Source organism: Littorina saxatilis, linkage group LG6 (genome assembly GCF_037325665.1).
Source record: "Littorina saxatilis isolate snail1 linkage group LG6, US_GU_Lsax_2.0, whole genome shotgun sequence".
NCBI classification, from domain to species: Eukaryota; Metazoa; Mollusca; class Gastropoda; order Littorinimorpha; family Littorinidae; genus Littorina; species Littorina saxatilis.
Window position 1 is genome coordinate 8718848 of NC_090250.1, and position 24595 is coordinate 8743442.

General features: G+C 43.5%; 1 protein-coding gene across 2 annotated transcripts in view; it reads left to right on the forward strand.

Annotated features, from left to right (window-relative positions):
* The window catches only part of LOC138968423 (uncharacterized), a 64069-nt gene extending 41288 nt beyond the window's left edge, over positions 1 to 22781 (forward strand). For both annotated transcript variants that reach the window (XM_070341003.1, XM_070341004.1), the window contains exons 4-8: positions 18190 to 18366; positions 19354 to 19620; positions 19812 to 20053; positions 20579 to 20877; positions 21426 to 22781. In XM_070341003.1, coding sequence (XP_070197104.1) covers positions 18190 to 18366; positions 19354 to 19620; positions 19812 to 20053; positions 20579 to 20877; positions 21426 to 22037 — 1597 coding nt within the window. In that variant the 3' untranslated portion in view covers positions 22038 to 22781. The remainder of the gene's footprint in view (positions 1 to 18189; positions 18367 to 19353; positions 19621 to 19811; positions 20054 to 20578; positions 20878 to 21425) is intronic.
* Positions 22782 to 24595: the final 1814 nt, after the last annotated feature.

Below are 24595 nucleotides of genomic sequence, written 5' to 3' on the forward strand. Positions count from 1 at the left end.
GAGCTTAATGATGAGCTTAATGATGAGCTTAATGATGAGCTTAATGATGAGCTTAATGATGAGCTTAATGATGAGCTTAATGATGAGCTTAATGATGAGCTTAATGATGAGCTTAATGATGAGCTTAATGATGAGCTTAATGATGAGCTTAATGATGAGCTTAATGATGAGCTTAATGATGAGCTTAATGATGAGCTTAATGATGAGCTTAATGATGAGCTTAATGATGAGCTTAATGATGAGCTTAATGATGAGCTTAATGATGAGCTTAATGATGAGCTTAATGATGAGCTTACTTTGTATGACGGTTGGCTTGCACCTCAGTAGACGGACATTACAGAAAAGTGTCGGACTATGAATTAACGTCCGAGAGAGAGAGAGAGAGAGAGAGAGAGAGAGAGAGAGAGAGAGAGAGAGAGAGAGAGAGAGAGAGAGAGAGAGAGAGAGAGAGAGAGAGGGGGGGGCGAGAGGGAGAGAGAGAGAGAGAGAGAGAGAGAGAGATAGAGATAGAGAGAGAGAGAGAGAGAGAGAGGGGGGGCGAGAGGGAGAGAGAGAGAGAGAGAGAGAGAGAGAGAGAGAGAGAGAGAGGGGGGGGCGAGAGGGAGAGAGAGAGAGAGAGAGAGAGAGAGAGATAGAGAGAGAGAGAGAGAGAGAGAGATAGAGAGAGAGAGAGAGAGAGAGGGGGGGCGAGAGGGAGAGAGAGAGAGAGAGAGAGAGAGAGATAGAGAGAGAGAGAGAGAGAGATAGAGAGAGAGAGAGAGAGAGAGATAGAGAGAGAGAGAGAGAGAGAGAGAGAGAGAGAGGGGGGGCGAGAGGGAGAGAGAGAGAGAGAGAGAGAGAGAGAGAGAGAGAGAGAGAGAGAGAGAGAGAGAGAGAGAGAGAGGGGGGGGCGAGAGGGAGAGAGAGAGAGAGAGAGAGAGAGGGCGAGAGGGCGAGAGAGAGAGAGAGAGAAAGAGAGAGAGGGCGGGAGAGAGGGGGAAGTGAAAAGGGAGAGAGAGAGAGAGCGAGCGAGCGAGCGAGTGAATTGCCCTTCAATTGTTTCAACCAACTATAGAGGTCGTTGCAATGCAATTCATGGTCTGATCGTGGTGACATTTATCTGTATCTTGTAATGTTATCATCCATCTTGTCCTTATCCAATGACCCTCGTTCTCTTGTCCTCCCACTCTCTCCCATTCTCTCCCACTCACTCTTTTGTATTATCTTGTAACGTTTCCTCAGTTCTTGTCTGTTTTCTTTTCTCCCACCCCTCTCCTTCTTCATTATTCCCACCCTCTCCTTCTCCTCCCCTTGTCATCATCCACACGTTAAAAAAAAAAATAAAATAAAATAAAATAAATCCCTGCGCTTAGAACTGTACCCACAGAATACGCGCGATATAAGCCTCATATTGATTGATTGATTGATTGGTTCCTCGTAATCATCTTCTAAGTTTCCCTTTCCGTCTGTTTTGTGGATCTCATTACCCCCCCCCCCCCCCCCCCCCCACCCCCTCCCCTCTTCCTGCTCCTCCTTTTTCCTCTTTCTTTCTCTTCTTCAACCTCCTCTTTGTAATAACGATTGATTCTAGAAAAACATGTTCTGATCTTCATTGCTCCAATTAAGCGGTGTGTATAAATACAGACTGAAAAAGAAAAGCAACACGAAACTGCTGTGGCCTGCCTGACATTCCTTGAAGGATGCCAGCCAAAAAAAGAAGGGAAAAAAAGGTTTTTTTTTTTAACAAAGCAGCAACAAAAAACAACCACAACAAAACAAAATGGAAAAGGAAGGTGAAAAAGGCAGGATGTAACTAATTGTTGAAAGATCCGTTAATTAACGTAAGCGATGATTTGCATCGTTGCCAGTATGCGGACGTTAAAAATATGGGTTGAAGCATCCTGCATGCAACTGAGGTCCAAAACAAACAAAAAAAAGAAGAAAAAAAGAAAAAAAGGTCTGTGTTGGTTCGTCTCAAGGATAGACTGTAAGAATCCGCCAAGCCTGAAATCTTTATCCTAGTAAAATAAAGTTTAGTTCAATTCTTTCAAGTTCAGGTCTCTCTCTCTCTCTCTCTCTCTCTCTCTCTCTCTCTCTCTCTCTCTCTCTCTCTCTCTCTCTCTCTCTCTCTCTCTCTCTCTCTCTCTGTCTCTCTGTCTGTCTGTCTCTCTCTCTCTCTCTGTCTCTCTCTGTCTCTCTCTGTCTCTGTCTCTCTCTCTCTCTCTCTCTCTCTCTCTCTCTCTTTAGTTCTTTCTGTCCGCCCTTCCCTTTCCAGTCTTTTGGCAACGCAGCAAAGAGAGGTCGAATCAATTAACGACTGAAGCAGAGTTGGCTCTTCAGCTTAAACTGCGCATCTAACCTGTGATTCGAAGCCCTCACTTTCTCTGTCCATATTAATCTGCCCTCAAAGTTCTGTACCTCCCACGGAGCCAACAATTCTCCAATCCCAGTCCTAAACCCCAATTCTCTCACCCCCCCCCCCTTTCCCCGTCACACACACACACACACAAACACACACACATTTCGTGGTGGAGGGTCACAAAAAATTATGAGAAAATCAGGTCTTAAAAAGGAGGGAGTCTGAACATGGGGGTAAGTTTACGGAGGTTCTGAACAGAAAGTTTGAGAAAACAAGGTCTTAAAAGGGAGGGAGTCCTAAGTTGGGGAGGGAGGGGGTCAGGGGGGCACTGTATTTGTGCCAGTATAATTATGTACTGTGCGACACAGTGTACAAAACAGGTGACAGACAATGTGTTCAAAAGTGGAACACTTCAGTTTGAGTTTGATGTGTGAAGGCGAGGACAATAATTATTTCTTACCTGGATTGAATTATTGTGTAAAAAAACCGTTACCGAAGAATGACAAGAAATTCCTCCGAGGTAGGAAAAACACCCCCGTTGGTCAAAGGGAAATAACCATTCTCACTGCCACCAACTGAGAAGGTTATTTCCCTTTGACCATTAATATGTCCCTCTATAAGTCCTTGTAGAATCTTAATCCACCAATAACTCCCTAACCGTGTGTTTGACTGGTCCCAATTTTTGTAAGGACCGTCTCAGGAATGTATAGAACCTGTTCACCAAGCTTGGTGACGATCGGTCCGTTCATTCTTGAGATCTATATGCGAACACAAACACACAAACAAACAAACACATCGAGTGAATCCTATACACACCCCTATACCGGGGGTGTAAAAACAAGCATCCACAGTAACAGTTGCAGTCTTCAGTTCCACTGCGTACCCCGTTTTTATCTTTTTACTATGAACAGGTCTCAACAGCTCGAAAGCGTTAGAAAAATCGAAGTAAAAGAAAAAGAAATGCACTAAATAAGAACATAACAGGTACGGAAATCATCCCCAGGCCTGATAAACAGCTTGATCTCGAGGTTTTCGCAGCGTGTGTGGTGTACTCTGATAAAAAAAAACCCGAACTCTACTTTTATCAATAACTTGACTTAGAATATTCTAACAGACCCAAATCGACCCTCCAACGCCACTTTTAGGGGAGCAAGTCATTAGAATAGATAACTACTAACACATCTCTAGGTAGCAGCAGGTACAAAATTCAAGTAGAAAAGTGGCAAAGGTACCGGTGTTGAAAATGAGCTAATGCTTCCAAGGTGTTTGGGCAAAATCAGAGGAGACTGAAATAGTGCAACGCAACTTAGTGGCTAGAACCCCCCCCAGAGTTATAGGATGTATGTATAATGCAGACGTCAGCCCATGTTTCGCACCTTTTTATCCCCCTTTCACCTTGGGGGTGCCTCCCTTTTTTCAGGTTTTAAACCGCTTCGCCTTTTTGGTCCTAAGTTTGAGAGAATCTGAGGCTGGGGTTGGGGGGGGGGGGGGGTGGCGGGGTGATGGAGGAAAGGGGGAAGAGATGGAGAGAGAGAGAGACTCAGACTCAGACTCAGACTCAGAACTTTATTACAAAAGGATAAAGGTTTTAGGCAAAGCCTATTCTTCCAACCTGTCCAGAGAGAGAGAGAGAGAGAGAGAGAGAGAGAGAGAGAGAGAGAGAGAGAGAGAGAGAGAGAGAGAGAGAGAGAGGCAGACGGACAGGACGGTAGTCGGACAGGTAGACAAACAGACAGACAGTCATTTAGAAAGACAGACAAATAGATGATGATGATTGAACTTTATGTCACAAGGCTACCGGTTTTAGGCCACGCCTTTTCTTCCAAGCAAGAGAGAGAGAGAGAGAGAGAGAGAGAGAGAGAGAGAGAGAGAGAGAGAGAGAGAGAGAGAGAGAGAGAAAGAGAGAAAGAGACAAGGAGAGAGAGAGATCAAAAGAACGAGAGAGAAAGAGCGAGAGAGAGAAAGAGCGAGATAGAGAGAGAGTAGAGGTAGAGACAGACAGACAGACAGACAGATAGACAAACACACAGACAGACTGACCAGTCAGACAGAGAGAGGGAAAGAGAGAGTTTTGCGTTACTAATCATTGTCAAGAGGCGTATTTGTGTTATGTGGTATACATTTGGCATCGGCCTAGAAACGGTTCATAATGATCACTGTGCGTGTGGTAGGTGTATTCAATGAGTTTCGTTTTTTAAGGGCGTGCACTTAACATTTACAATTTCCAGGTCATGTGCTTTGAGTTATTCTGACGGAATGTGCAAAGTGCCCGGTAATTAACTCTATAGTTTTGAATAGCTCTGTGGGAATGAGTAATAGATTCCTGCCGTGACGCCATTGTTTCACAGCTGCAAAAAAGCGTTTGGAGTTGTTTTAGGAGCTTTTTGTTGGAATTTAGCAGAGAAAAAGAGTACAATTTGTAAACCACATTCACGAGTGCTTTCAGACAACATTTTGACCACAAAAAAACATCGCTTCTTTCTTCCACATATGAAAAAGGTGGGACAGTTCATTATTCGTCATAGCTGTAAATGGTGACAATTAACATGGAGACAAAGAATTTGCTGGGGAAAAAAACGGCGTTGGTTTAGTTGGGGATATATTCATTTTCGCGGACTCTTGCAGACCATCTGAGGGGTTTGAAACACCGCCGGTTCAACCAGCACAGCTTGTTGCATACAACTTTCCTGACTTTTCTGCATCGTGTAACTTTCCCGTAATCAAACTGTTTTGGCTGAGTTGCCAAAAAGAGAGAGCGTATTTTTTTCCGCTGATTTACAGAAACGAGTTCACCTACTCTGCATGCTTATTTACCACAGTATTGTGTCCGCCTGGGTGCAAAGAAACTGAAAACAACATCACGATACATCAACACTTGCCGACAGGCTATAGAAAGTATGGCGACCAATTGTGTTTTGGAGTATTTGTCAACAGGTTGTTGGTAGGAATGTGTGTGTGTGTGTGTGTGTGTGTGTGTGTGTGTGTGTGTGTGTGTGTGTGTGTGTGTGTGTGTGTGTGTGTGTGTAGGGGGTCACAGTGGGGCACATGAATCATAGGTTTTTGTCGGTGAAACGGTCCGTGACATTTGTGGTACTGGTTCTCGGCTGTGTGTCAAAGTGAACATTTGTGGGGCTGCCAAGAAAATGTTAACTTGGTTTCTATCGATTCGCGCGTGCACACGCACTCATACACACTCACGCAGGCACGCACGCACCGTGCGCACACTCGCACACACACAAACACACGTACACACACAGGTACACACACACATACATACACACACACACACACACATACACACACACACACACACATACACACACACATACACACACACACACACATACACACACATACACACACACATACACACACACACATACACACACATACACACACACACGCACGCACGCACACACGCATACACGCACACACACACACGCACACGCACACACATACACCCACACACAGACACGCACGTACACGCACACACACACACACACACACACACACACACACACACACACACACACACCGTCACACATTGGCACACACACAGATAGACAAGCGGGTCTTGCTGCCAAATAGGCCTAATCAAAATGTCTGTTTGTTTTTTGGTTAGTTGTTATATTTAACAAACATGGAAAACAAACTTAAACCGTCGATTCCTATACTTGGTTTGGATGGATGGATGGTTCATTCATACTAATGAGATACCCAGTATAGCAGATTTCTCCAGTCAAAAGTACTCCCGAAAATAAGCACCAACACACAAAATGACGAACCCTTTCACACTTGTACAGCATTTTTGTTGGTACCGAAATAATGTCTGTTGGTTTCCATGGAATCGCACACAAGAAATCTGCCCACAGACGCTGCACGCTTATTAGCAATATTTATCCGCGGCAGAGTCAAAACAGGAGAAAACAACAGCAGTAGATCAAGGCTTGTCGACATGAAAGAAAATACCAAGTCGTGCCGGTGGTAGTGATGGTAGTGGGGGATAAATTGAGCGCAAACCAACGTTTCTTGCACTTAAAAGAGGCAATACCCTTCTCTAAAGCCGCAATCTCACACGGAGAATAGGCATACTCCCGACCGATAAACGTGGAAGTGACGTCACGTGTGGAAAGACGTTTTATCCTACATACGGGATAGAGACCACCCATGACATCACAAAACTATACACTCACATGTTGGTGTATCATGTAAATGAGGTCGTGTCGAACTAGTCTGCCGTCGCGAACCTTCGTGGTTGAAAACGACGTTAAACACCAAATAAAGAAAGAAAGAAAGAACTAGTCTGGCAGGGACCTAACTTTTCACTGCTCATGATGACAAAGTCACCGAGACAAACACGTCATTCTGGGAACACTCATGATGACAAAGTCACCGAGACAAACACGTCATTCTGGGAACACTCATGATGACAAAGTCACCGAGACAAACACGTCATTCTGGGAACACTCATGATGACAAAGTCACCGAGACAAACACGTCATTCTGGGAACACTCATGATGACAAAGTCACCGAGACAAACACGTCATTCTGGGAACACTCATGATGACAAAGTCACCGAGACAAACACGTCATTCTGGGAACACTCATGATGACAAAGTCACCGAGACAAACACGTCATTCTGGGAACACTCATGATGACAAAGTCACCGAGACAAACACGTCATTCTGGGAACACTCATGATGACAAAGTCACCGAGACAAACACGTCATTCTGGGAACACTCATGATGACAAAGTCACCGAGACAAACACGTCATTCTGGGAACACTCATGATGACAAAGTCACCGAGACAAACACGTCATTCTGGGAACACTCATGCAACAACTCGTGTAAATCTGATATGGCACAGCAAGCCATGCGGTATTCTCTATGCATACGATTGGTGCTCATTTGGTAAAAAGGTGGCGTCACTTTCACGTATCTCAATCGAGAGAATGCCGAACAGTTTTTGCTTGAGTGCTCTGGACAGGATGAATGATAAAAAAGATTGATTTGTTGTATTAAAACAAATGTTAAGAAGAATTAACACAAGAAAGCTTCGTCCCAAAAAAGTGAGTGTAGGTTTGTTTTTACTTTTGAAGCCACCACTATAAGCTGTCGGCTCGTTGTCGTTTTCATATTTACAATAAATGTGTGTTTAAATTTCATGAATATGGAAACAGAAATAAAGCATTGTATAAAAAGGGTGAAGATTCAGAAAAGTGGTTATCAAGTTAGAACAGGAAAATGATTGGGCAGCCAGAGGTTCTAGGGCTACCCGACGATAAAATTGTTCCTTACTGACAAGCGAATTAACAGCAGTTTGGATTTCTGCCGACTTAATTAGAAGTATCAGGAACGCATGACGATAAAGATGTTCGTGTTTGGCTTCACAATTAACGTTTTTGTTTTATGGAAAGAAAAAAAAGGGAGAAACGAGAAAAGAACAGACAGACAGACAGACAGACAGACAGGCAGACAGGCAGACAGACCGACAGACAGACAGACAGACAGACAGACAGAAAGACAGACAGACAGACAGACAGACAGACAGACAGAAAGACTGAGCTAATGTACAAAATCAACACACGTATTTATGGGTTTACTTCCTTTAAAGGTGACATAGTTTCCTCCCTTGTCAAAACAGATCACAACCACGTTCTTGCACATTATCATGCGCCAAACATTTTTTTGTTTTCGTTGGGGGGGGGGGGGGGGGGTATAGCTGGCGCGAGTTGAGAGGGAGATGATTTCACGCCAAATACTTTCAGACTTTGCGGCAGAGAAGGCAAGATGGATGGTAGGGTGCGAAAGAACAATACACAGGCCTACTAACCACCCGTCTGCACTTGGTAAAGATGCACTAGAATAACACTTTCTCGGATACCCGAACCGGCGTGTTGAGGGTATTAGCTTTTCCCGAATGGCAGTTAAAGTGCAAACTTTGGCACTTCCATCTTATTCTTTCACGGGTTTATGATTTGGGTACACACATGTTAATGTTTGCTTGAAGAACTGGTAAAAGTGATAATGATTATTTTTCCAACAATTCCTTGGACAACTTCGAGGGCCCCAAAGGGGGGGGTATCATCACGATCACGGGAAGGGAAATTTTAGCTTTCACGATCACAGTTACCTTGATTTTTGTTTTCACGATCACAAACACCTTGACGAATAGAGGATCATAGAGTGATACAGCTGTGAAAAATGTAAGTTGAAAATAAAATGCTTTGCAATAATGCCCATCACGATCACGAAAACAAATGACGATCACGATCACGAGACTTGATTTTTTTGTCATCACGGATCACGGGCAAAGTCCCATCACGATCACAGAAATGGAAATTTCGGCAATCACGGTCACAGAAAGGTCAAAAAACGCCAATCACGATCACGATTTTAAACCCTTTGGGGCCCTCAACTTCTTATTAAGAACAAGGGGACGTAAGCGCTCTAAATCATCATCATCATCATCGTCGTCGTCGTCGTCATCATCAACGTCGTCGTCATCATCATCATCATCATCATCATCATCATCATCATCATCACAACCACCACTGTAGTTGTCACCCTCATCGTCGTCGTCTTCGTTCTTGAGGTCGTCATCAGCAGTAATGACATCATCAAGATTTTCAATTTGATCATTGTATGCCCGGTGTAACACCCCGTTCTACCCCCCACCTGAAAGTATCCAAACCGGCGCCTAATACTATCAAACAGGGAAATTAGTCACAACCGTTACATAATTATGTAAATTAGTTTCAGGAAAAAGGTTGTCGTCTTGTTTCGAGTCTTTCTTCGGTTCTATTCTAATCTTTTGAGAATTAGGCCTAATGTCGGCTTTGTTTTTCTCTCCCTTAAAATAGCGGAAAGCACCAACCGGCCTACGAATTGTCGAACATTGCACTACCAAGATTGTACAAGATGTCAACTCGACCTGGGAAACTACTGCAAAACTTGCGACACAAATACAAGAAAAACTGAATAGTTTATCATACAAGCGGAAGTTAAATCTCAACTTCATTAAAATTGGCATTATTTGCAATGGAGTTAAATATCACTCACGCTTTTTCGCCACACCCTTTACTTAAAATGTCAAAAGCAGCGGGGCTCTCTGACAAATGTATTGACTGACTCAGAAGCGCGTTGCATGTTGTCACATGAAAACGTTTTTACAATTCCAGAGCACAGTTTTTTTTTAATGATTTCAATAACAACTCGAGTGCAAAAAAGGTCGCCATGACTCATTTTATTCGGTTGGTTGGGTGAATTAAAACAGTGTTGAAATGCAGAATAACGGGTTATGAATCGTATTACCCAGAAACAGTAGCGGATACATCAAAGGAACGCACATAATTCATGCACACACGCACACACACACACACACACACACACACACACAAACACACACGTCTGTCTGTCTGTCTGTCTGTGTCTGAGTGCATTTGTGGTCATCTCTGTCTGGTTTGTGTCTTTATCATGTTACGAAACAGTTGAACAGCACTGGGGCTTCAATTTTGGTTCTGATAAACAACGTTTTGGCTCCGCTTTCCACATACCTTGGAACATCTCATGTCTGCAACCCGGAAAGTGGCCCTACCCTTCCCACCCGCCTCCAGACTGACTTTGAAATACTTGACCACTGAATCACGGCGCATTCCACTTAAAGTAGCGATAGTTTTTTCTTCTGTCTTGTCTGTGTGAACATTTACCTGCCTCGTGGAATATCAACACCCTCCCACACTGTGACACAACTGGCATGGAACAGATAGACATTGCACGTGCGGATTTATTCATCTTTTTTCCATCAGACAGTCTGCAGACGAACGCTACTTGCTACAGTTTTTGGAGCGTTTACAGCAGACTATGTTCGGAAATAACTCTGCCGGGTATCCCCCCCCCCCCCTCCTAAAAATAATACATATATTTGTCACAATAAAGGGCAAAAGGGAAGTCCACTTGCTGACTTCAAAGGATAGTTGCATACTATGCACAACTTTACACTGAGAGAGGAAAAAAAACTAACTCAAGACACCCGCCTTTGATACAGCAGCTTGTAAGCGATGTTGTTTTTCTAGCAGCAATAGACTATGTTCGGAAATAACTCTGTCGGGTATCCCCCTCCACCCCCCTCCCTCTTCAAAATAATACATATATTTGTCACAATAAAGGGCAAAAGGGAAGTCCACTTGCTGACTTCAAAGGATAGTTGCATACTATGCACAACTTTACACTGAGAGAGGAAAAAAAACTAACTCAAGACACCCGCCTTTGATACAGCAGCTTGTAAGCGATGTTGTTTTTCTAGCAGCAATAGACTATGTTCGGAAATAACTCTGTCGGGTTTTAAATTTAATGGGTTGAGAAATAGTGAATATACTCTTGCTTTTATTAAGTCAAAATGTTCCACGTCACGTTGAAGCCATGTCTCCAGCAAGGAAAGTGTCTGAAACACGTGGACAAGGAGCATGAATGGAAAGTGTCCACGTGTTTCAGACACTTTCCATTCATGCTCCTTGTCCACGTGTTTCAGACACTTTCCTTGCTGGAGACATGGCTTCAACGTGACGTGGAACATTTTGACTTAATAAAAGCAAGAGTATATTCACTCTTTCTCAACCCATTTAAAACCAGAGAGACAGAGTTATTTCCGGAGTTCGTCCATTGCTGAGACATGAAGGCAACCTCCTGCTCGTGAAAACAATTCCAACAAGAAATTCCTCCGAGGTAGGAAAAACACCCCCGTTGGTCAAAGGGAAATAACCATTCTCACTGCCACCAACTGAGAAGGTTATTTCCCTTTGACCATTAATATGTCCCTCTATAAGTCCTTGTAGAATCTTAATCCACCAATAACTCCCTAACCGTGTGTTTGACTGGTCCCAATTTTTGTAAGGACCGTCTCAGGAATGTATAGAACCTGTTCACCAAGTTTGGTGACGATCGGTCCGTTCATTCTTGAGATCTATATGCGAACACAAACACACAAACAAACAAACAAACACATCGACCGAATACTATACACACCCCTATACCGGGGGTGTAATCAGGCCAGGCTGTTACATTGGAGAAGACCATCCCTCCACAAAAATCAACGCTCTTACTGCTGGCTGTGGGCGGGGATGTAGCTCAGTCGGTAGCGCGCTGGATTTGTATCCAGTTGGCCGCTGTCAGCGTGAGTTCGTCCCCACGTTCGGCGAGAGATTTATTTCTCAGAGTCAACTTTGTGTGCAGACTCTCCTCGGTGTCCGAACACCCCCCGTGTGTACACGCAAGCACAAGACCAAGTGCGCACGAACAAGATCCTGTAATCCATGTCAGAGTTCGGTGGGTTATAGAAACACGAAAATACCCAGCATGCTTCCTCCGAAAGCGGCGTATGGCTGCCTAAATGGCGGGGTAAAAACGTAAAAGCCGTGGCGGGAGTTTCAGCCCATGAACGAACAAACAAACAAACTGCTTGCTGTGTTTAGCAGAAATTTGTCGAGGAATCAATTTCTTAAAATGCAACTGGTGGCTTTTTAGGAAATTACCCCCCCCCCCCCCCCCCTCCCACAAATCCCAATATACACAGAGAAAACTCAGGCCGTTCATTTTTGGGCATGTGACTAAGCGAAGGATGCCGTCTAGCTTACCCCATGTAAAGGCCTGTCCAGATCTGGGACGGTGCACCGAATTATTTTCACGAGTAGGGGTGTGCCTTTAAGCGCAAAGAGCATGATTGTAAAGTTATGATGTTGCGCTATATAAATGCTCATTTATTATTGTATTATTATTATTAAGCCAAGAATCGAGTCCTCCTGGTGAAGGTTACACTTTCTTTGCCAAAGCAGAGAGGTTAGAATCTGAGAGAAAGGTGGGGGTAGTTCAGGGTCTCAGTATTGATGAGTGAACAACTGTGAACTGACGCTGAAACAACAGAGCTTGCAGACAGACTTGTGTTGTCATCTCTCTCTTGTTTCCACAACATCGGCCTGTTATCACCCATCTGTTTTTCAGCCTACCCTTTTTTTTTTTTTTAAGACACTTCCCTTCCCGTGAAAACAGGTTTACAGCTCACCATCTGAAATCTGGCCCTGCTTTACATGGAATAAGATCATCCCTCCACTTGGTCACATAACAAAAATTAGCATCTTGAATGCTTCTTGTGCAGAGTAAGAATTGTGTGTAATGTACAGCATATACATGTAAAAAAACTGTACAAAAAGAGAATAAAAAAAAAATAAAAAAAATTATATTTGAATATTATATTTCAATATATGTGGAATAAATAAACACTGTTCTCAACTAGAAAAAAAAAGAATTGTGTGTATGAATTAATGTCACATATTGCCACTAGCGTCCGATAAGAAATCAATTCATGAAAAAAAATCCAATCCGCTCAGAAAGCACCAAGTTTGTTGATTGTTGGTATGTGACCAAGTGGAGGGATGGTATGTGACCAAGTGGAGGGATGGTATGTGACCAAGTGGAGGGATGGTATGTGACCAAGTGGAGGGATGGTATGTGACCAAGTGGAGGGATGGTATGTGACCAAGTGGAGGGATGGTATGTGACCAAGTGGAGGGATGGTATGTGACCAAGTAGAGGGATGGTATATGACCAAGTGGAGGGATGGTATGTGACCAAGTGGAGGGATGGTATGTGACCAAGTGGAGGGATAGTATGTGACCAAGTGGAGGGATGTTCTCATTCCATGTAAAAGCCTGGCAAGATCTGAGATGGTGAGTCGAATTATTTACACGGGAAAGACTGTCTTTCATCTTTGTGTGTGTGTGTGTGTGTGTGTGTGTGTGTGTGTGTGTGTGTGTGTGTGTGTGTGTGTGTGTGTGCGTGTGTGCGTGTGTACGTGCGTTCGTGTGTGTGTGTGTGTGTGTGTGTGGATTGGGAGGGTGTAGGAAGATGGAAAAAACACGGTGGTAGACCGCGGCAAAGATACCAAGAGAAATATAAACTACCTGCTCGATAAAAATGCTTGGGTTTACGTTTGCAGATTATGGCTTGTCTTTCTTTGCTGTTTCGACAGCGATTGCGTAATTCGGGGCGTGCTGTTTTGTGATGAAACCTGGTAAATACTGGTGTTTCTCAGATAAGAATGCGCGTGTAAACTACCTGTTGGAACGCGCTTAGTTCGTTTATTTTTGCAAACATTATTTTTACCACATTTCCGTCAACAAATCTTTCTGCCAACAGATGGGTTGCGCAAGATTTCAGGTGCGTACGTTTATGACACGATATCTGCTTTCTACAGCTTTTATATCGACCTCCAACGGAGACAGTATTAAATACTCGATGCATATATTGTCGTCCGACGTTTATAGGCGGCAACATATCTGTTAACACAGTTTGCCAACAACAGACGAGTTGCGCACGCTATGCTAAGATGCTAAGATGCTAAGATGTGCTCCACATAGTCTGTTTTTCTTAGCCTTCAGAGACAAAACACAATCATTTATTTACATAATCGTTCGTCGTGTTGTTGTTGTTGTTTTTTTTTTTTTGTTTTTTTTTTTTTGGGGGGGGGGGCACAAATGTTACCGCTAACAGATACGAAGTTAATCAAAATGTCAAGTATGGCAAAGTCTGTGACACAATAATTATATGGTCGTACGCGATATATCTGTTATTTCTACCTCCATCGGAGACAAGGTAGAACATCCGATGTATATTAATTTTATTCTAACGCCAATAAAACGCGCAGTCTTTTCGACACATCCCTGTTTCGTTTCGAGAGGAGAAGCAGCTCAGAGCAAACAACCGTTCATGCAGAGTGGCCACAGTGAGAGTGGCAAAGGTTGGATAAACCCTTCCTGCCAAAACACATTCTTTCGTTAAACGTCTTGCGTTGCGCGTTGTAAGACAAGCTGACCCAACTACCTGGCAATGGCCCCCAGCGGAAGATTGTTTCCCATTCTCCTTCTAGTCTGTTTGCCCCGCTCCTAAAGTTGCCGTGAACCCATCTGTGAAACAACAAGCACAAGAAACAATAGTTAGGAGGTGATACTCCCCGGAATTCGGCCCAGTCTTTGACATATTTTTTTTTCTGACTTCGATTATAGCTTGTTTTTTTCTCTTCCCTTATGAAGTAACAAGCACGGAAAACAGTAGTTAGGTGCTGATACTTCTGGAATTTGCCCACGTCTTTTCTTCTGACTTCGATTATAGCTCGCAATGCACACCCCCCCCCCCCCCACCCTCTCCCCGTCCTTTATGAAGTAACACGCGGGTGGTGATACTTTTTGGAATTTGCCGAAGTCTTTGACTTCTTTTCTTCTGAATTCGAGTATAGCTTGCAATCCATTTTGTTGTTTTTCTCATACTCTGTGAAGTAACACGCACGAAAAAACATAGTTATGTGGTAATACTTTTGGAATTTGCCCACGTCCTTGACGTCTTTTCTTGTGACTTCGATGGCAGCTTGCAATCCATTTTGTTGTTTTTACATACTGTATGAAGTAACACGCACACACACAAAATGGTTGGGTGTCATTTTTGGGGGAATTTGCCCAAGTCTTTTCTTTCTTTTCTTCTTAATTCGAATATAGCTTTCAATCCATTTTGTTGTTTTTCTCATACTCTATGAAGTAACACGCCCCAAAAACTATAGTTCGGTGGTAAGACTTTTGGAATTTGCCCAAGTCTTTGAGTAATGGGGGGTCTGGCTTCGATTGTAGCATGCAATCCATTTTGTTGTTTTTCTCATACTCTATGAAGTAACACGCCCCAAAAACTATAGTTCGGTGGTAAGACTTTTGGAATTTGCTCTTACTTTAATAATAGTTTGCAATCCATTTTGTTGTTTTTCTCATACTCTGTGAAGTAACGCGCCCCAAAAAACTATAGTTCGGTGATGATACTTTTGGAATTTGCCCAAGTCTTTGACTTTTTTTCCTTCTGTCTTAGATTGTAGTTTTCAATCCATTTTGCTGTTTTTCTCATACTCTATGAAATAACACGCACAAATAAACAATTATACTTTTAGAATTTTCCCAAGTCTTTCACTTCTTTTCTTCTCACTTCGAGTGAAGCTTACAATGCGTTTTTCTTTCTCCATAGGTGAAGAAGTACCAGCAGAGTAGTAGTACATGTAGTTGTAGTAGTAGTAGTAGTAGTAGTAGTAGTAGTGGTAGTAGTAGTAATAAAAGTAGAGAAGTATTAGCAGGAGTAGTAGTAGTACATCGTAGCATCAGCAGCAACAGTAGTAGTAGAAGTAGAGAAGTATTAGCAGGAGTAGTAGTAGTACATCGTAGCATCAGCAGATCCAGTAGTAGTAGAAGTAGAGAAGTATTAGCAGTAGTAGTCGCAGTAGAAGTAGAGAAATAGTAGAAGCAGCAGCAGAAGTGGTGACGGTAGTAACAATAGTCGAAGTAAAAGTAGTAGTAGGACTGAGCAGCAGTAGTAGTATTTGTAGCAGCAGTAGGAATAGTACAGGGTGACCCCCACAAATGCCACCCACTACAATGCTTAGAACTCCTTGATTTCTTTCGCGAATAACTTCATATTCGGTGTACGTTGGCTTGACATCTGGGATGATGAGTTTACAGTGTGTCTTTTAAATTATCTGAATTTTATGCTCTTCCGAAAATGTATTCTAAATTCGTGAATTGACTTAAAAAAAACCACGAGGTTTAGAACTGCGTGGGAGCCTAACACGGTTTTAGACCTCCAGATGTGCACCTCTTTTTTTCTTCTGAAGGACCTTCCATACATCCTCAGACAATACATGAGTTGAACAAGCAATTACAGGGAGTCTGGAGGGTTCAAGTCGGATGAGGGTGACCGCTGCTCAATGTCAAATCTCCTACTTTCGAGGCAATCTCCGGATTGGATTTTTGTCAGCGCAAAAATCAAACCACTTGACCTTAATACTTAACACTTGGTTAATCATCATCCCAAATCTCACGCGTATGTAGCCTACTCCAAACATGGAGTAATTCGCTGAATAGATGTGGGAGTTATTATCATTTTAGCGGGTGGAATTTTGTGGGGGGACGGATCACCCTGTACTTTATAGTTACATATCACTAGTAATAGCAGTACCATTGTAATAGTAGCAGCAGCAGCATCAACAGCAGCAGAAGTAGGGTTTCGTTTTCTTGTTCTTCTCGTTGTTCTTTTTCCTGTTCTTCGGATTTATCTTTGGACTGTCAAAAATGACATATTTTAAAAGGAACATTTAGATTAAATGGACGGTTTTGTTTACAATATCAAGAACCGCAGACCCAAATGTGTTGTACGACTGCCAAAGATGCGTCAAGATAAATTTTTGATTTTAAAACTTTCACGCGCAAATATTTACTTTTCCTGCAAGCCAGAGACATATGCAAACGATGACGCCATGTATATTTCAACTGCTATTAAATGTGTCCAAACTGATGGAGGATAGAGATCGGTTAAACAAAAGACCCCACAGCAATTCGGTACATCGTGCCAGAGCTTCCAGTTGCGCGTGCATTTGTCTACTGATTACGTCATCTGTTTGCGTGACGTAACGACCACGGTTTTATGTGCATTCTTTCCGCTTTTGTTGTGAATCACAAAAGAAAGTCTGTATTTAGTCTGCAGCCTGTTCGGAAGGTTTGCAGCGTGAGGATTGTTTGGCAGTTGTATCTGCACAGTTTGTGATCAGAGGCTTTTTGTGAGCGAAGAGAAAGGTCCTATCTGATGAGTGTGTGTGCTGGGGAGGGGGTGGGGGGGGGGGTGGGGGCGGGGCGTGTGTGGGCGTTTGTGTGTGTGTGTGTTTGTGTGTGTGGGTGGGGTGGGGGTGTGGATGTGTGGATGTAGGCCTATGTGTGTGTGTGTGTGTGTGCCTGTGCGTGCGTGCGTGCGTGCGTGCGTGTGTGAATGTGTGTGTTAGGCTATTTAGCATTGTGCAGTCGCATACAGTTTCTTTTCCAGCATAAAAATATCCAATTTTGAGGCCGTCGGTGGGAATAGTCATTACACTTTTTTTTTTATCACGTTATGCCATCTTCCGCAAAGGAAAAAGTGATGGACCATGACTTGGAAGACAGTTGGCGCGATGCCTTTTTTAACATTTATTTTTCCCCATTTCTTTTACATTTGAAACGTCAGACTTCTTTTCAGTTGGGATGGGATGGAGATGGGACCAACAAGGGGGGATGGGAGGGGGGGGGGGGGTAGCGAGAAGGAAGTGAGGTCTTCGTTTTAAGCATTAAATGAACCGAAGGCATATTGGCAGGAGTGGTGTTTGCTCGTTAGAAGATGGATAGACAATTAAGTTGCGCCTGCATTTTGAGCAGCCTCCAACAGCAATGTTTTCAGGTAAATCTGAGGAGCTGGAACAGAAACCGGTATGTTCCCATTGTTGGCCGGCCTCCGCGTTTGTTGCTCTCAAAACACCTGAGGGCGCCCAAAATAATTAGCGTGTACCTGGAACGCAGATTCTATCGCCTGCTCCGTAACCTTGTCAGAAACCTAAGCGAACAGCCTCGGTGAGGGCTTATTTCAGTGGCAGAAAAGTCAAATTCCGTTTAACATGCCCTCGCTATGTTGTAGGGGAGTGAAAAAAGACAGAAAAAACACCAACACTGGGTCACCTTGCAGAGCCAAGACAGTAAAACGGCCTTCACCTTACTACTGTTTTCTCCCCCCCCCCCCCCCCTCTCTCTCTCTCTTTAACTTCACTTCCACGCCAAAACTTCGTCTACAAATCACTTTCGAATTGAAAGCTTAAAGGCCCAAACCGCCTCGTGTTTCCCTCTCCGTATCAGATCTGATCATGTATGGGACATCATCCCTCCACTTGGTCACTTACGGAAAATGAACAACCTTTTTAAAAATTTTTTTTTTAATTACTTCATCAAAAAATTGATGTCTTCTTTTCCAGATTTTCCTTCGGCACCCCCCTGGTCGATATCCTTGACGACTTCAAGATGCCAGACAAGACACGCACCCAGCAAACCACCCTGGACGATGTCCTGAGTCACCGGACAGGACTCGGCTCGGCGGACATCGGCATCTTCGCTGGATACCCGACCAACATGACTACCAAGGACATGTGCAGGTGAGCATTAGTCGGGTAAAGCCTCAACTTAATTGGGCGAAGTTTGCTTCGCGAAGTCTACGGCTTCAGGAAGCACGCTGCAAGAAGCTTTCGCACTGAGTTTTCACCGGTAAAAAAGACTTCGGTAAGTCTTCACGAACTCGACTTCGGGCCTTAGACAGAAAGGCGAATATTTCTGCAAAACAGTTCTAGGCCGGAAGGTCGACTACAGTTGACCAAGCACGTCACCGACACACACGAAAGATGGTCTACAATCATTCAGTAAACGCAGACGATAAACAACATATTCACCGGCAAACACGGCTGATCGAAATTACTTATTATTACTGAAACTGTTTAATGATCTGCTACAAGATCCCAGCACTGATTGTTTATTTCAGTGCTAAGAATGTCACTCAGGCGATTGATCAAAGATATCTAATAAATTGTTTTGACGTATCATCTTTAACAAGTTGATGATCAGCAAAAACTGATGTAATTCGGGAGGTTTTCAATACCGTGGACGAGGCGCAGATTCCTCACAGATTCTTGTGTTTTACAATGACGTATGTGCTCAAAGGTTCTATCACTGGTATAATTGTTGATGTTTTTTTTTGTGCGAATTGCTTTGTGAACATAATAGACGAGCTTGGGAGATAACTCTGCCGGCTTTCCATTGGCTGTGAAAGAGTGAATACTCTTGCTTTTATTGAGGCAAACTCGAAACGTGCCGTCTCCTTGACAACGAGTTTCAGACACACCCCTCGCAAGTGACTGGCCTTTAATACCACGTTGGAAAGTTTGCTTCACTAAAGTTATTTCCGAGCATCGTCTATTAATTGGCTCAATGAGGCGGTAGAGCGCGGTAGAGCGCGGTAGAGCGCGGTAGAGCGCTGTCCCAAAACGCCCTGACACCAGCTTCGCTAGACTGAAGATTACAATACTATATACTGACTCTGCATTTTCGAGTTATTGCCGAACATTGTCTATTGTTGCCTGTGTTTCCAGTCGTCTGCAGTTCCTGCCTACGATGGTCCCTTTCCGCTCAGCGTGGTACTACAGCAACACTCTCATAGTCCTGGTTGCCCAGTTGTGCGAAACTCTCGCTGGAAAAACATGGCAGGCAGTGGTGGACGAGTCCATTTTCCAACCCCTCCAGATGAACAACACCTTCATGACGAACGACGCCATGTCACGTGACAACGCGGCGCTGCCTTACATCCTGCGCATGCGCTCGGACGACATGTTCGTCCAACAGGACGACAGGCTTTTCAAGTGGGTGTTCCGTGTGCGTGTGTGTGTACGTGTGTGTGTGTGTGTGTGTGTGTGTGTACGTGTGTGTGTGTACGTGTGTGTGTGTGTGTGTGTGTGCGTGTGTGTGTGTGTGCGCGAATGTGTTTAGGGTTACGTGGAAGCGTGTCAGTCTCCAACACCCTATATGTTGTTTAAACTGCTTTTGATTGCAGCATTCACCCGCTTGAACCAGCAGGGGCCATCATGTCTTCATCGAAGGATATGACGAAATGGATGGCCTACTTGCTGGACGTTCTGAAGCGACCCAAGGGCTATGAGATGACCAAGCTGCGGCAGATCTTCACGGATAAAATCCTCCTGCCCTCCTACATGCGTCTGTTGGCACCTGCAGTGACCCCAGAAACTATCCTACCCATCGGCTATGCGATGGGCTTCATGACTTCTTATTACAAGGGTGAGTTATCCTAGGACTTAATTTACCATTAGATTGTATCAACATTTCAGTGCACCATATGGCTATTTGACCAATCAGGACTGATCCTAGGTGACCTGCTAAATGTTATAACAGTCAGGCAGGGACCCTTTTTGTTAATCAAGCTAAAAATAACAAAGACAAACTAAAATTTCGAATCAACAATATCAGGGTGACTTATTCTAAGGAATGGCACTTTTGATTTTTGATAATGATACACCTTACCATGTTAAAATACCGAAAAACCAATATTGTCGAGGGGAGTACACACTTTGACTGCAATTTATGTTCCTAACATGGTCAAGCGTGTCATTTTTAATTTCCATCATAATTGGTAAAAGGTACGTGTTAAAAAGCTTTGGAAACCCGAGGAAACCATGCTGTAACTTTCTGAGCATGCGCTTTGGAGAGCTAAACCATTGCGTAATCATCTGAGCATGCGCACTTCATGTATACAAGTATTTCATGACAGTGAACAGGTTGCATGACTACCTACTTGCTGTGCAGGTATGACAGTCCACTGGCACTCGGGCGATCTGCACGGGTACAACTCCTACTTGGTGCTGGTGCCAGAGCTGGACGCAGCAGTCTACGTGGCTGTCAATGGCCCCAGTGGTGCCACGACCTCAATGTCCGTCCTTCACATTACCTACTTTGTCCTTGAACTCCTTCAAGGTCAAGCCCCCTGGGTCAATATGACCTTGGTGTGTCCGGACAAGAAGGAGGACTTGACTGACCCCGATTCTTATGAATATAATTATGACTACCCTGGTGATGACACTAAGGATGTCCATGCTGATGCACAGGTACAGTTAGTGTTGTGTGAATTGTTGCTGGTGTGTGTGTGTGTGTGTGTGTGGGGGGGGTGTTTTTGGGTGAGTGTGTGTGTAAAAGATTTTATTTAAAGATATGTCTTCCAATAGTATGTTACCTTTCCGGGGTGGGGGGGTGGGGGGAGGAGTGCCGGGCGGAGAGTGAGTTGTTTAAGTGGTCTGCCAAATTGTAGAGATGTTAGTCGGTAATACAGCTTACATTGTAATTGTTTTCTGCTTGCTTAAGCAGTTGTTTCGTTGGTTTGTGGGTTACGTTCCGGGAGCCCCCCTCCCCTCCTTACCCGTCAAATGTACCCTTTTTCTCAAGGAAAGATCACAAATACCCGGGAGAAATTTTAAGTTCTACGCCCTCACGGCAAAGCCATTAATGGCATGTGAGACCTAAAAATACCCCTTTCCGAAATGCTACATTTCTAATGCCAGTCTGGCCAACCCGTGCAACCTTGCCTAATTTTGCAATCCCTTCCCGCTCATAATTATACTAGCTCCAATCCTGACTATCATCACATACAATGTTTCAGAAGCTTCTGCGGCCTATAGAGGACTACCTCGGTGTCTTCGGCCACGGGTTGCTTGGCGACTTGACCATCGTACGGGAGGAAGAGCGGAATTCACTCCTCCGTTTGGAGCTGGGCCAATACATGGTGGTCGACCTCATCCCTACCGACCAGGCGGCCGTGTTCAAAATGGCCGCGCGCACGCCACTGGCGGACACCCGAGAGTGGGAAGAGGAACACACCCTAGTTTTCAAATCATTAGCTCCGGTTGGCTCTAGTGCAAAGAAGTCCAAACGCGCTGCAGGAATACAGGATTCCAAAAACGGAACTGTTGAAGAGGAGGAGGAGGAGGAGGAGGAAGAAGAGAAGGCGCCCTACGATGCGGTCCAGATTCGCTGGAAGCTGGAGGTTTATATGTTCAAGAGAGGTTTTCATTTTGATCCCTCAGAGCAGGGTGGGGAATTAGGAGGCGAGGGGGAGAAGGAGGAGGGTGGGGAGGGGGAGAATAAAGTTTCAGAAGTGGCTCCGTTCATTTGTAAGAGCAGTACTGCGGTGACAATGTTTGATCGTTCTGTTTACAGAGTTGTTCTTCTGTTATTGGTAGCATGTCTGGCTCCTTTTGTAAAGTGTTATTGAATTTGTTTATGAAGCCCAGGTAGATGGAGTAAGATACAGTTGAACCCCCCTTTTAAGACCCCGACTGTTGCCTGTCCCCCATCCCTCAACAAACCGGCACGGTTGGCCTAGTGGTAAGGCGTCCCCCCCGTGATCGGGAGGTCGTGGGTTCGAACCCCGGCCGGGTCATACCTAAGACTTTAAAATTGGCAATCTGGTGGCTGCTCCGCCTGGCGACTGGCATTATGGGGTTAGTGCTAGGACTGGTTGGTCCGGTGTCAGAATAATGTGACTGGGTGAGACATGAAGCCTGTGCTGCGACTTCTGTCTTGTGTGTGGCGCACGTTAAATGTCAAAGCAGCACCGCCCTGATATGGCCCTTCGTGGTCGGCTGGGCGTTAAGCAAACAAACAAACAAAACAAAAATCCCCCAACAAAAAAATTCAAACTCCCTCCTATTCAAAACGGGTTTTTTGTTCAGGTTTTATATTGTAATCTGTTTAAGTTTACTCCCAATTTAAGACTTTCGAGACCTACTTGTTCCCAAACTGAGTTTAAAGGTCTTAAAAAGGGGGGGGGGGGGACCCCCCGCGGGTTAGGGGGAAGAATTTACCCGATGCTCCCCAGCATGTCGTAAGAGGTGACTAACGGATTCTGTTTCTCCTTTTACCCTTGTTAAGTGTTTCTTGTATAGAATATAGTCAATGTTTGTAAAGATTTTAGTCAAGCAGTATGTAAGAAATGTTAAGTCCTTTGTACTGGAAACTTGCATTCTCCCAGTAAGGTAATATATTGTACTACGTTGCAAGCCCCTGGAGCAATTTTTTGATTAGTGCTTTTGTGAACAAGAAACAATTAACAAGTGGCTCTATCCCATCTATCCCCCTTTCCCCGTCGCGATATAACCTTCGTGGTTGAAATCCCCCCCTTTCCCCGTCGCGATATAACCTTCGTGGTTGAAAACGACGTTAAACACCAAATAAAGAAAGAAAGAAAAGAAAGGGGGGGGGGGGGGGGGGGGGTTCCACTGTACTGATGGATAAGTGCGTTCGCAAGTATTGCCAGAAGTCTACATTAATTAATGTGAAGCGTGTGGAAGCATTATTATGCTGAACAAATTATTTTCTTGTAAATAGCATCAGTTATGACTATTAGTTTTGTATTTTTCATGGTTTTGATTTTTGTGGTGTTGTTTTTTTTATCAAGTATTCTTGCATACATGCATACCCCTCCTTTCCAAGTCCTGTGTGATATCAATTGGGGTTGAAATTTTTGCTTCCAAATAATATAATAATGCAAGTACATCTATGCATAATTTGAAGGTGCTGTATTTGGCTTCGTGTTTTCAGCAGAAACTGGCTTGCTTTCGATCTATGCATATATACGTTTTTGCAATGCTTGAACTGTGTATCTTGGACAGGATTGAAACAAAAACAGATTGTGACTGGTACTTCAGCTGTTGTGTGAATGCACCGTGACCATACAGGAATAAGTTACGACCTGAATCCAAAGTTTCAAACGATTGTTTATACCCTGCATTGTCTATTGAAAAATAACTAACCTAAGATAATGACTATAAACAATCCACGATTTATGTATGCTCCCATCAGGTCAAAATCATGAATTTGTGAATTGTTAAAAAAAATCTAGCATGGGAGTAGCTGTACTCATTGCAAACAATGTTTTAACAAAATTTAAAAAATGCTCCAAAAAGGAAACAACAAACTAATTGTGGCACTGAATAACTTTGGTTGATTTGGTGTCCGGGGAAAAAAATCGTACTGACAATGGTTTCTTGAGTATGTGAGAAGGGGAATAATGGTAGTATTGCCATAATGTGACAGGATGAAGCAGTGGTCCCCCTTATCACAAGTGTAAAACTACACTTGTTTTTGTCTTTAGTGACCCCTTGCAAAAAAAACGTTGAAAAAAAAAATTCTTCGCTTTTTATCTAAGAGAGCTTATGTCTCTGCCTTCGTATACGTTTTGCAATCAAAATGTAGCGTGCACAAATTACGACTTTGGGCTAACTTTTGATAAGGGAAGCAACTACTCTAAAAATGTATTTATGTACTTTCCAAAAATTGTCCCCCTCGATGTTCAGAATTTATATGAGAGGGAAAAGTGAAGGAACACGTTACGCTTTCAAAGGCAAACCTAAAAAGCATTAATTATTCTTGTATGAGCGTGTCTTCATCGGGATCCCAACTGTGTGTATTTCCTAATGTTACTTGTTACAAGTTTGATTTTGGTATTTTCAGTGGATTGTCCTGTTTTGCATTTTCCCTTCTGGAAACACATGTACTGTTATGTACTTGTTTAATGAGCCACATATGCATCTTATTCTCTCCAGATTCCATTGGTTTGCTTTGTGTGATCTCATGACACGATGTGGATAGTTTGATCAGGCAGTTTGACTGTGGAATAACCTGCAAAAATACATTGATGATGCAAACTGTTCAGCTTATATTCTATTCATATTGAAATCTGTTCGCATATTTGATAAAATTCAACCATTGTTTATTTAATTTGCATTCCCTTATGATGATTTTGATCACACATTCGTCATAATAATTTAT